We start from the raw sequence: 12,774 nt of genomic DNA, 5'->3' as shown, positions 1-12,774 counted from the left end.
TACTTGTTTGTTTTAGCTTTATTGAATACCAATGTGACATTTTAATGAATTAAATCTATTTATGTTAGTTAATATTCTCTTTATCATATAAATATAGCACACTGTCAGAGTTATTGTTTCTGATGGGAATCTTACAGCTGACGTCAACAGTTGAGCTGGAACAGTGTGTGAAATCATTGTCAACAAAAACATTTCTTTCGTCAGATACTAACCATCACACACCACATCTTCATTTATTTAAAGACCACCAAGTTCTTTCCTTGTGTTTTCTATATCCTTTATTTACACGAGTGGTGATGAGTTTGTAAATACAGTCTACTGCGTCCAGGCAGAAACCTAACTCTACCACACCAAAATTCTCTCCCAGTCCACTTCACAACTCCATGTTCCTCAAAAATGGATTATTCCGGACGTACTTTGCTATCAAGGTGCGCCCTAAAGAAAAGAAAAATAATATATTGTGCAGTCATTTATATATAATATATCTTATTATGTCATAAAATCTGAACACACTAGTCCATGACATTGTTATTCTTAACTAGACCAGCTAGTTCATTAGACAGTTATAGTAACTAGCTAGTTCATTACACATTATTGTACTGAGCCAATGCGGTTTCATAGGAGACATTTGTGAGGGTGCTTTGTTTTAAGTAGCATAAGCCCTCAATCTCGCATCCGTCCTGGACGAAACCACAGGCCATGCCAGGGTGTACATGCACGAGCATTGAAGGGTTGTGGGCATGTAAAAGAGAGTTCAACGTTTCAACCTCACACTTCGTTGTGCTCGTCAGATTTGGGATGATATCCTATACATAAGCACTGGATATGTGTTGATAGAAATGTGATACATATTTGAAAAACGGTGCATTACCAGGCCTTGTGCTCTAATAAGAGTCTGGGATTTTAATGTCATGACAACGCCATACAAATTGTATGCGTGTGAAATCATTAAAGATTGAGTCAGGACTCTTGTTTTATAAGCATGGGCCATTGTCTCCGTTGAAGACGACGTATGAAGTTGAACACTGGGCTACAAAAACAAACAACAAAAACCGTTGCCCAAAGTAAGACAGTGAATTGCAGGAGAACATATTGATGACATTACCGCGTGGCATCGTTGTGATATTTATTATAAAAACCGCACCTTACTACACCTTTCAGCAATCTAATTCCAAATTAAGCAGTAGCTCCCCTTTCTCTTTCCAGTTCAGGTTGTACACTCGCTTGAAGTATGTGTAGTACCATCTTATAATCTACTGTATTATAGGTTAAATACGTACATCTGACCCAGTTCAAGTTGTACATTCGCTTGGAGTATGTGTGGTATTATCTTATAATATAGGTCAAATACGTACATCTGACCCAGTTCAAGTTGTACACTCGCTTGGAGTATGTGTGGTATTATCTTATAATATAGGTTAAATACGTACATTTGACCCAGTTCAAGTTGTACACTCGCTTGGAGTATGTGTGGTATTATCTTATAATATAGGTCAAATACGTACATCTGACCCAGTTCAAGTTGTACATTCGCTTGGAGTATGTGTGGTATTATCTTATAATATAGGTCAAATACGTACATCTGACCCAGTTCAAGTTGTACACTCGCTTGGAGTATGTGTGGTATTATCTTATAATATAGGTTAAATACGTACATCTGACCCAGTTCAAGTTGTACATTCGCTTGGAGTATGTGTGGTATTATCTTATAATATAGGTTAAATACGTACATCTGACCCAGTTCAAGTTGTACACTCGCTTGGAGTATGTGTGGTACCATCTTATAATCTACTGTATTATAGGTCAAATACGTACATCTGACCCAGTTCAAGTTGTACACTCGCTTGGAGTATGTGTGGTACTATCTTATAATATAGGTCAAATACGTACATCTGACCCAGTTCAAGTTGTACACTCGCTTGGAGTATGTGTGGTACCATCTTATAATCTACTGTATTATAGGTTAAATACGTACATCTGACCCAGTTCAAGTTGTACATTCGCTTGGAGTATGTGTGGTACCATCTTATAATATAGGTTAAATACGTACACCTGACCCAGTTCAAGTTGTACACTCGCTTGCAGTATGTGTGGTACCATCTTATAATATAGGTTAAATACGTACACCTGACCCAGTTCAAGTTGTACACTCGCTTGAAGTATGTGTGGTACCATCTTATAATATAGGTTAAATACGTACATCTGACCCAGTTCAGGTTGTACACCCGCTTGGAGTATGTGTAGTACCATCGTCTCCTCCTCTTAGGTGGCCATCTTTTATTGGGATCTTTGTGGTCGGGTGTTACATACGCTCTGCAATATTCAACACAAGAAGTAAAATAAAAAAAGAAATATTGTTGAAATTTGTAAGACCAACTTTTTATTCAATCAGTTTATGTCAAAAGAATTCCATGTAATCTAGCTGTTTAGTGCAATTAGAATAGTAACCAGATTAGTCCATTGTTTTTTAGTTGCTAGGACACGTAGCGTAGCGTGATTTGGATCGGGGTGGGGTCGAATATGAACCTAGCGGACCCTTTTGTGTACGTTTTCACAGGACACGTATTTGAATACTTATCCATATATTGCACAGTAAAAATAGTTTTATCCTTAGTTTGTGTGTGTCACAGTGGGTGGGGGTGGGGGTTCGTCCGCATGCCTCTGCCGAGGCAAACTTTAAGAACACAATACCTGTTAGACCACTACAGTATAGCCATTGTAACTTTGAACTCTGACTGTACTCTCGTGGTCTTTCTGTCGTTAACGGTAGAACTATTTCTATCATCTATGTTGGAAAATGACAACGACACAATCGAACCTACAGCACTGACATTATACTGTATTCGGATATAAGTTTAGAATATTATAAAATTTTCAGTTTGTTCGTATATTCGAGGTTGTATACAAGCATTAACTTTGTTTTAAAAGGGTCAGGATCTATCTCAGTCGGTTGAGTACTCGCCTGAGGAGGCGCTTGTGTTGCAGGATCGAACCACTTCGGTGGATCCAATCAACTGATTGGGTTTTTTTCTAGTTCCAACCAGTGCACCACAACTGGTCAAAGGCCGCGGCATGTGCTTTCCTGTCTATGAAGGAAAAATGTCAAGAGTTGTCAAATGTTTAACATCCAGTAGCCGATGATTAATTAATCAATGTGCTTTGGTGGTGTCGTTAAACAAAACAAACTTTTTTCCTTTTTCTAAAAGTTTTCACCAAGAAATTACCAACACGGCCAAATTACTCAAGCCGTTCGGGACCCGTCGCTCCTTCCCTCTCAAACAGCAGAAATGGGAGTACGACTTCACCCCAGTGACGGGGACGGAGTTCCACCCCGGGGTCGTCATCCTGCTAACAGGTCGGCGTGGCTCTATTTACACCCAGACAGTATTAACACCAGACACGGCCCGGATCGCAACATCATTCATCGACTCCTGAAGATGTCTTTTACGGTGGACTGCCAGTGCATGACCCCGCTCTCGGGAGATCTTGCGAAGAAGTTACCGCACTTCAGGACGCTGTCGACTATAACGTCTCCATTGACCAACCAGAACCGCCGCCTTTTCCGAACCTTTGCCTCCGGGTAAGGGCTTAGTCGGACTTTACATTTTTCGGCTTCTGTTGAAGAACTTATGTTTATTTTTGTGTAAATAGTCTGACGCACTTAATTTTTAGCGCCCGTCAAAATTTCTCAAATCATCTTCAACCTCTTCGGTCGAGCATTCAGTTTATTTTTAGATTTAACCTTTTTGTTCCAGACTTGAGTAAACTGATCAGTTCTCTATTTTTAGCTTTAGGTCTTAGACCTAACTACTAAATTCTTATTCCAAATTGCGCCCACCTCAAACTTACCCTCCCCCTCCCGTCCCGGACTTAGTCACTGGCGATGCCAGAGATTAGGCCCGTGATGGGTGAAGCTGAAACCTTCGTGGTATAGGGGCACGTATAAAGAGTTCTCACTCACTTAAAATATGTCTCTGCATAACTTAATGATTAATGTAAACAACGAGTATTCAATGAATACGAGTAATGATATACCCAGTAATTGGTATCTCGGCCTACCGGCCTTGGTGGCGTCGTGGTTAGGCCATCAGTCTACAGGCTGATAGGTACTGGGTTCGGATCCCAGTCGAGGCATGGGATTTTTAATCCAGATACCGACTCCAAACCCTGAGTGAGTGCTCCGCAAGGCTCAATGGGTAGGTGTAAACCACTTGCACCGACCAGTGATCCATAACTGGTTCAACAAAGGCCATGGTTTATGCCATCCTGCCTGTGGGAAATAAAAGATCCCTTGCTGCTAATCGGAAAGAGTAGCCCATGTAGTGGCGACAGCGGGTTTCCTCTCAAAATCTGTGTGGTCCTTAACCATATGTCTGACGCTATATAACCATAAATAAAATGTGTTGAGTGCGTCGTTAAATAAAACATTTCTTTCTTTGGTATCTCGGCCTTTTTTTGTCAAAAGGTTATGAAAAACGTGACTACACACTAATCTTGGCTAGAGTACAGTATGCAATAACCCAAACTATAGAACATGTATGCCAGATGAAACATAATACACACTGGAACCGTCAGTTTGACTGATTCAGCACATACCTTCTGACCCTACCAACACTGAGAAGTTAACTGAAAACACTAAATACTGACCTATATGGTTCATGTAAACAGCAGCATATGGGAACAACACAAGACATTGCAATTTTGAAAAGGCACCTTTTCAAAATCATAGCAAATCGTCATATGCCATGTCATGCTGGCTATTTGCGACCAGTAAGGGTCATAATAATAATATAAAAAACTAGCATGGATGACCGCTTGTAACATTCCGTAGTCCATAGCATAGTATGTATCCACGTTTTCTCCAATAACAATATAACCTTCTACATCCTTCGTTGTGTAGTGGACCGGCCTCGATGGCGTCGTGGTTAGGCCATCGGTCAACAGGCTGGTAGGTACTGGGTTCGGATCCCAGTCGAGGCATGGGATTTTTAATCCAGATACCGACTCCAAACCCTGAGTGAGTGCTCCGCAAGGCTCAATGGGTAGGTGTAAACCACTTGCACCGACCAGTGATCCATAACTGGTTCAACAAAGGCCATGGTTTGTGCCATCCTGCATGTGGGAAGCGCAAATAAAAGATCCCTTGCTGCTAATCGAAAAGAGTAGCCCATGTAGTGGCGACAGCGGGTTTCCTCTCAAAATCTGTGTGGTCCGTAACCATATGTCTGATGCAATATAACCGTAAATAAAATGTGTTGAGTGCGTCGTTAAATAAAACATTTCTTTCTTTGGTATCTCGGACTTTTTTTTGTCAAAAGGTTATGAAAAACATGACTAACCACTAATCTTGGATAGAGTACAGTATGCAGTGACCTAAACTATAGAACATGTATGCCAGATGAAACATAATACACACTGGAACCGTCAGTTTGACTGATTCAGCACATACCTTCTGACCCTACCAACACTGAGAAGTTAACCGAAAACAGCAGCATATTGGAACAAAACAAGACATTGCAATTTTGAAAAGACACAAAAGATATGCTATGCCATGCTGGCTATCTGCGACCAGTAAGGGTTATAATAATAAAATTTAAAAAACTAACATGGGTGACCGCTTGTAACATTCCGTAGTCCGTAGCATAGCATATGTATCAGGGCTTCTAGATTATGGTATAGCCCCACTCCATGACTAGTGATATTTAATGTTGGGCCAGTAAATAACTACTACTGCCATGCCCGACAGCTAGTGAAATGTGTTTCCGTCAAATGTTACAGTTAAGTTTATTTTGTAAATATGAATATCCTGCCCTCACCCCAAACTCCTAATGTTAGTGTTTTTAAACTCTATCTCCCTCTTTAGGTGACGTATCTGTAGTAAAGTAGGGCTAGTGATTTTTTAATCGTGGCTAGTAAATTTTTAAAATCATTGACCCCATGGCTAGTGGATTTTATAAAATTTCCTGAAGCCCTGTGTATCCACATTTTTTCCAATAACAATATAACCTTCTACATTCTTCGTTGTGTAGAACTTCCACTTTGGTGTCGATCACACAATGGTTGATTAAATATTTGTAGATCGGCTTGTCATTTTGGATTTTGTGAGCTCAGTGATCCACTATTTCAATGTTATCTCCGTCATCCCTACATATACCGTGTTATGGCATTTAACCGGCCTCGGTGGTGTTGTGGTTAAGTCATCGGACATAAGGCTGCTAGGTACAGGGTTCGCAGCCCGGTACCGGCTCCCACCTAGAGAGAGTTTTAACGACTCAGTGGGTAGGTGTAAGATTACTACACCCTCTTCTCTCCCACTAACAACTAACCCACCGTCCTGGACAGACAGCCCAGATAGCTGAGGTGTGTGCCCAGGACAGCGTGTTTGAACCGTAACCGGATATAAACACGAAAATAAGTTGAAATTAAATATGGCATTTAGAGAAAATAAGGGCATTATTTTTCAATTGCAGGAATGCCCTTTTTCAAATGTGTCTTATGTCTCTCCTTTCTCTAGTGATAAATAGGGTCTCCATGAGTACTCGAGTACTTGGGCACGGGCCGCGTCCAGCAAGACTAGAGTCCGTTCACAGGACTCGATACCCGTGCAAGAAAAAAAACTCTCCTCGAAATGTTCACAATTACTTGCGAAGTGTAAGCTACACAGTCGAAATTAGGTGGACCCTAATTAATTACAGGTGTAAGGGACGGCCCATAAATGTCAATGGTTTTCATAATCCTAACAATGTTAGGATTGGGTTTGACCCCCCCCCCCCCCCCCCCCCCCCCCCCCCCCCCCAATCCTAACATAAAAACATTGATATAATGTGTACGAAACATTGTCCTTCGATGGACCGATGTTTTACCTGAAAAGCAATCCGAACATGGCTTTTACCCCCCCCCCCCCCCCCCCCCCCCCCCTTCCAAACATTGTTCGGATTGTGAAGCACATCGATATTTATGGACCGTCCCTAAAGAATTGCCACTCAAAAGATATGCATAATTAAGCAACCTGTCGCATTTTACCTCGCATAAAATACCCCAGCTTCTCTTATTTATTTTTACTTTCACCGGAACATTGGGCTGAAGACAGTTGAAATGATGGTGACAGAATATACTTTACCAACTGACGAAGACTTACACAAAATATACGTAATTGCGTCCATCGTTGGCCGCATACCACGTAGCGGTTATGTTGGGTTGTGGGTAATCTGGGTCGGCCGACTTGGCGCCACTACTGAAGATCCAGACACTGCTTGGACAGAACACTTGAGACGATATGTTCTGTTTTCCAGTCCAGTGGCCCGACGTGGGCGAGTCCATGATTCCCGGGTGGGCGTCAGTGGCGGGCACGTAGAGGAACACGTCGGCCACCTCGCTGATGGAGCTGTTGTAATTCTTGGGCTTCACTGTCACTGCAAGGAACGAGAACTGTTAGTCGAGGTTGCATACCACTATTAATTACTCCATGCAGTTCAATACAAGTTCTGTGTGAGAATATATTCTGTGAAAAACACAACGATATCGAACGCGAGTGCTAGTTTTAATGAATACACTCCCTTGACAACTACCTTGCAAAGAATCACATAGGTTGACTAACACAATTTTCAGTTAGCCACCATTATGCCGGGTCACCACCTCATGTTGCTGTTATACAAGTGGCACAGTTGTTATTAAAGCCGCCCACCCTAGTTCCATCCAGCGAAAATAAATTACAATGTAACACACTTAGATCACGTTTTTATCAAATGGAGTGAAAAAGCAGGTTTTATATCGATAAATACCATGGGAATCCCCATGTCCCAATTGCTTGAAATAATTTTGAAAGTTAGTATTCTGATGTCACCGGTAGATGTCGCTCGAAGCACAACAATGCCTACGTCACGACAAATTTCACAGACTTGGGGTGCGTTTCTTTCACCTCTCCTGGACATGTTCCAACTGTTCTGTCCTGGTTGTATCCCCTCTCCAGATATCATATAACTTAGCAAAATTATTGGTTTTAAGGGTTTGTAACGTTTTGTATTGAGGCACTTATTTGTCTGAACTTTATTGTTACTGAAAAGTTCACGAACTGTGAAGAAAAATCTCACAAATGAACAACAACAAATCGGATGTTGATTGCGCGAACCGTGCACGAGAAAACAAACCGAACCAAAATGATAATGGTCACGTGGTATACCAACGTCTGTGTCATTGAAATGGAAATATCCCCTCTAAAAATAGATTAGACCTTGTCTGCTCAACGGTTTTTTCTCAGAGGCCCGTGCCATTTTATGAAATACGAAAAATGCATTTTGTGGTATTACAAAAACCAGGATTACCAGGATTACCAAAAAACACTTCAGGTGAATGGAAATGTATATTCTAAATAATAAACGGTAAGTAAAGTGCAATTTTATTTGTGAAAAAATTGGTTTAATAGCGAAAAACAACGCCGTAATGGTTAACAACTAGCCGTAACTAGGGTGTGTCCCTTTAAGTTAGTATTAAATTTTTAGAAGTAATTTCAAACCAATGGGTTATATAAATACAACAGATGTCAACCTACTTGAAATATTTCACAAAGCATTTCAGAATTTGAAATTTTTAATGAGGAACTTATTCTTACAACAAGTCGGTTGTACTAGTATAATCTATACCAAATAAAACCAACAGGCGACAATGTTGTCGTATGTGGTTAAAAACACTATATGCAATATATACTCTTCAAAAAAGTAGGGGAACCTGAAATATTAAAACTGTCTGCTTATCAACACACCGAAACACATTCCATAGTTTGCACATGCATCACGCAGTTACCCCGTATACGTGCGTGGGGTGTCATTCTCAATTTTGACAATTTCTAGGAAGGTCCATTAATCACTGTGAGGAACATTATTTCTGTCAATCTTTTTATTTACTGATAAAAAAACGTCAACTTTCAAATTTCACTTCCGACCCCAATCGTCCTTCAAGATCTTTGGTGGTCATAAAACCTACTGTACTACTGAACTACCGGTTGTAATATTTGCCCAATTAATTCACTATTATCATATAACCATTTCCCACAGCTAATATACCTTACACTTTTATCAATTGTAAATTCTTATTAGAGTTCCCCTACTTTTTTTAAGAGTATATTAACCACAAAATATTAGCCATAACTATGAATACTCCGACCCCTTCCACAAAGTATGAAATGGAGAAAATTAAACCTTTCATAGCCTTTCATAGCTCATGTTGTGCAAAACTATTGGTGTTTTACAAACGCTACTTGTCTTGCACAAAATTGTAGTACTTGGATTAATATACAGGTACTACCCCATACATGTTTGAAGCACAAGACTACTTGACATAGTAGTACTAGATGAAATAAAATTGCATACATTTATTGCACCGAAAAAAAATCATAATTGACAAGCACTGTGGCATTTATTACCAATGGCAGAACTGGTGGTATTAAAAGCCGCACACCCTAGTTCCATCCAGCGAAAATAAATTGTAATTTGGTTAATCTACAAACCTGTAACACACTTAGATCACATTTTTATCAAATGGAGTGAAAAAGAAGGTTTTATATCGATAAATACCATGGGAATCCCCATGTCCCAATTGCTTGAAATAATTTTGAAAGTTAGTATTTTGATGTCACCGGTAGATGTCGCTCTAAGCATAACAATGCCTACGTCACGACAAATTTCACAGACTTGGGGTGCGTTTCTTTCACCTCTCCTGGACATGTTCCAACTGTTCTGTCCTGGTTGTATCCCCTCTCCAGATATCGTAAGACTTAGCAAAATTATTGGTTTTAAGGGTTTGTAACGTTTTGTATTGAGACACTTACTTGTCTGAACTTTATTGTTACTGAAAATGTTCACGAACTGTGAAGAAAAATCTCACAAATGAACAACAACAAATCGGATGTTGATTGCGCGAACCGTGCACGAGAAAACAAACCGAACCAAAATGATAACGGTCACGTGGTATACCAACGTCTGTGACATAGAAATGGAAATATCCCCTCTAAAAATAGATTAGACCTTGTCTGCTCAACGGTTTTTTCTCAAACGTGCGTCCGTTTTTAAGAAATACGAAAAAATTATTTTGTGGTATTACTAACACCAAGATTACCAGGATTACCAAAAAAAACTTCAGGTGAATGGAAATGTATATTCTAAATAATAAACGGTAAATAAGTGCAATTTTATTTGTGGAAAAAATGGGTTTAATAGCGAAAAACAACGCCGTAATGGTTAACAACTAGCCGTAACTAGGGTGTGTCTCTTTAACTTTGACCCGGCCTTTTCTGTCAAAAGTGGGTGCATCTCGAACTTTGACCTGGCCTTGTCTGTCAAAAGTGGGTGCATCTCGAACTTTGACCTGGCCTTGTCTGTCAAAAGTGGGTGCATCTCGAACTTTTACCCGACCGGCTGTTATTTGGTATAGCGCTGCCAGTAACAACATGACAAATGGTGTGTTTTCTTAATTAGCACCTTGGGCTTGCCCTCTTCCCTATCTTGGGAATAAGTTATACAGTACCGAACTTCATTGGGGTGGCGATGAGGGTGGGGGTGATGTTCCATGTCGTTACATATGCCTAATCCATTAACATGTTTAACATATTTATGTAATAACAATCATGATAATGGTGGTGGTGGTAGTAGTAGTAGTAGTTTCTTAAGCAAAAAAACCCCAAAACAATCAACTTAAAATCTGTAAAAGTCAATTTTGTTTTGTTTAACGACACCACTAGAGCACATTGATATATTAAGCATCGGCTATTGGATGTCGTACGTTTGATAATTTTAACGTATGGACTTAGAGGAAACCCGCTGCCTTTTTCCAATAGCAGCAATGGATAATTTTATATATATTCACTTTGGTTGGGATGGGGAAAAGTCCAATCAGAGAATGGGTCCACAGAGGTGGTTCGATCCTACGATGCAATCACCTTAGGCGAGAGCTCTACCGACTGAGCTAGATCCCGCCTCGGTGCACGGGAAATACAAGAAAGATAAATGAAATTTATGTTGTTATCACAATTTAAAAAAAGTCAAAGTTTGTTTTGTTCAGCGACTCCACTAGAGCATAGTTTGAATTATTCATCATCGGCTATTGGGTGTCAAATATTTGGTAATTTTGACATATAATCTTAAAGAGGAAAAAAGTAAAGTTTGTTTTATTTAACGACGCCACTAGAGCACATTGATTTTTATCTTATTATCGGCCTATGGACGTCAAACATATGGTCATTCTAACACTGTTTTTAGAGGAAACCCGCTGTCGCCACATAGGCCACTCTTTTATGACAGGCAGCAAGGGATCTTTTATTTGCACCGACCAGTGATCCATAACTGGTTCAACAAAGGCCATGGTTTGTGCTATCCTGCCTGTGGGAAGCGCAAATAAAAGATCCCTTGCTGCTAATCGGAAGAGTAGCCCATGTAGTGGCGACAGCGGGTTTCCTCTCAAAATCTGTGTAGTCCTTAACCATATGTCTGACGCCATATAACCGTACATAAACGGTGTTGAGTGCGTCGTTAAATAAAACATTTCTTTCTTTTTTTTTGCTTTGCAGTTTGTTGCTTTAAAGACGCAGAACGTAATTTCAACCTGTAAAAATAGACACTAAGTTTGGTTAAGTTACAAACATGTTACAAGAGAGTGAAACAAGAGTCTGTGAAGTTGAAACGGTGGAATACCGTTAAAAATAGACTAAAACTCGACTCCATAACTGTTACTTCTCAGACGCATGTGCGGTTTTTTAAATATAAAAAGGCGTTTTGTGGTATTAGAAACACCAGGATGACCAGAAAAACTTCGGTTGTACGGAAATGGGTAATCTATACAATAAAATAAAAGTAAAGTTTGATTTCAGTGATCATAAACGTCTCTAATAGTGAAAAATATGCCTTAGTGTTTAAAAACTAGGGTCTGTTCCTTTAAAACATTAAATATTAGCCCCTATACGAACCCCTATAAAACAAATCATGTTGACGACAATCAAATTGACTGCGTTACTTATGGTTGAAACTTGAAATTTTATTACGATACAGTCAGGCCATCAAACGACAGCATATGAGGAATTCTTGTTCAATGGATATTTACGACAAGATAATACCAGGAACTCTTCGTAGACTATATACAAACATAATTCAAGATGGCTATACACACGATTTTAAAGGCGCCTGGTTATTTCTTACCATCGAGTCCTCTCTGAAAACTAAACCATGTTTCATTCGTTTCTATAACAAAATGATTCCCTCTCAAAACTGGGGGAGCTTCGGCACAGAAATCCTCTGGTACTTGTCCCAGCGAGTCACAAATGACAATCAGTAACACACACAGGCGTAACATAGTTGAAATCCAAGTGTGGGACACTGGTATCAAAACCGCCCGTTACATATATTTCTTAAAAGCTTTTTAGAGACTAATTAACTGTCAGCGGCCCTCACTTTGCCCTAACCAATGAAACTATTGTGACAGTCTCTACATCATAATATTTGTCACACTTGTCGGAGCGTGACGCAGTGGTAGCGGAAAGGCTGTCCAAGAAAAAAGGTGATACATCAAATCTGCGAGCATGCCACTGGGTGATTCATGGTCTGGCACTCGCTACTTGCAGGCAGTAGGCGCCCCCTCTGTCGCACAAACACAAATATGACAGTCATATCTATAGTTTGCGGTGTGTAGATATGACAACTAGTCGATAAAATGTATTTTCAAATGTATTAACTGGCATGTGGGTATGACTTGAAAGTGAATGAATGCGACACTATATGAGTCAGTACGACC

The 12,774-nt window shown here is 39.9% G+C and overlaps 1 protein-coding gene across 1 annotated transcript; it reads right to left on the bottom strand.

The window, feature by feature from the left end:
* Positions 1 to 2: 2 nt before the first annotated feature.
* LOC121390132 lies at positions 3 to 12,446 on the bottom strand. The gene is made up of 4 exons (XM_041521871.1): positions 12,183 to 12,446; positions 7,139 to 7,412; positions 2,201 to 2,313; positions 3 to 435 (listed from the first exon to the last, which is right to left on the bottom strand). The coding sequence occupies exons 1-4, from the start codon at positions 12,334 to 12,336 to the stop codon at positions 374 to 376; spliced, it is 603 nt and encodes a 200-aa protein (XP_041377805.1). The 5' UTR covers positions 12,337 to 12,446; the 3' UTR covers positions 3 to 373.
* Positions 12,447 to 12,774: the final 328 nt, after the last annotated feature.

This window comes from Gigantopelta aegis, chromosome 15 (genome assembly GCF_016097555.1).
Source record: "Gigantopelta aegis isolate Gae_Host chromosome 15, Gae_host_genome, whole genome shotgun sequence".
In the NCBI taxonomy this organism is placed as follows: Eukaryota; Metazoa; Mollusca; class Gastropoda; order Neomphalida; family Peltospiridae; genus Gigantopelta; species Gigantopelta aegis.
Note: the sequence above shows the minus strand (reverse complement) of the source record. Positions and strands in the feature narration are given on the sequence as shown.

What these genes read in the sequence shown, in the direction of transcription:
- LOC121390132 (XM_041521871.1), bottom strand. Translation starts at nt 12,336, where the DNA reads ATGTTACGCCTGTGTGTGTTACTGATTGTCATTTGTGACTCGCTGGGA. An exon ending in CGCAATTACGTATATTTTGT is followed by an intron (nt 2,314 to 7,138) that starts GTAAGTCTTCGT and finishes TGAATATTGCAG; the next exon opens with AGCGTATGTAACACCCGACC. An exon ending in CAACCTGAACTGGGTCAGAT is followed by an intron (nt 436 to 2,200) that starts GTACGTATTTAA and finishes TCTTTTCTTTAG; the next exon opens with GGCGCACCTTGATAGCAAAG.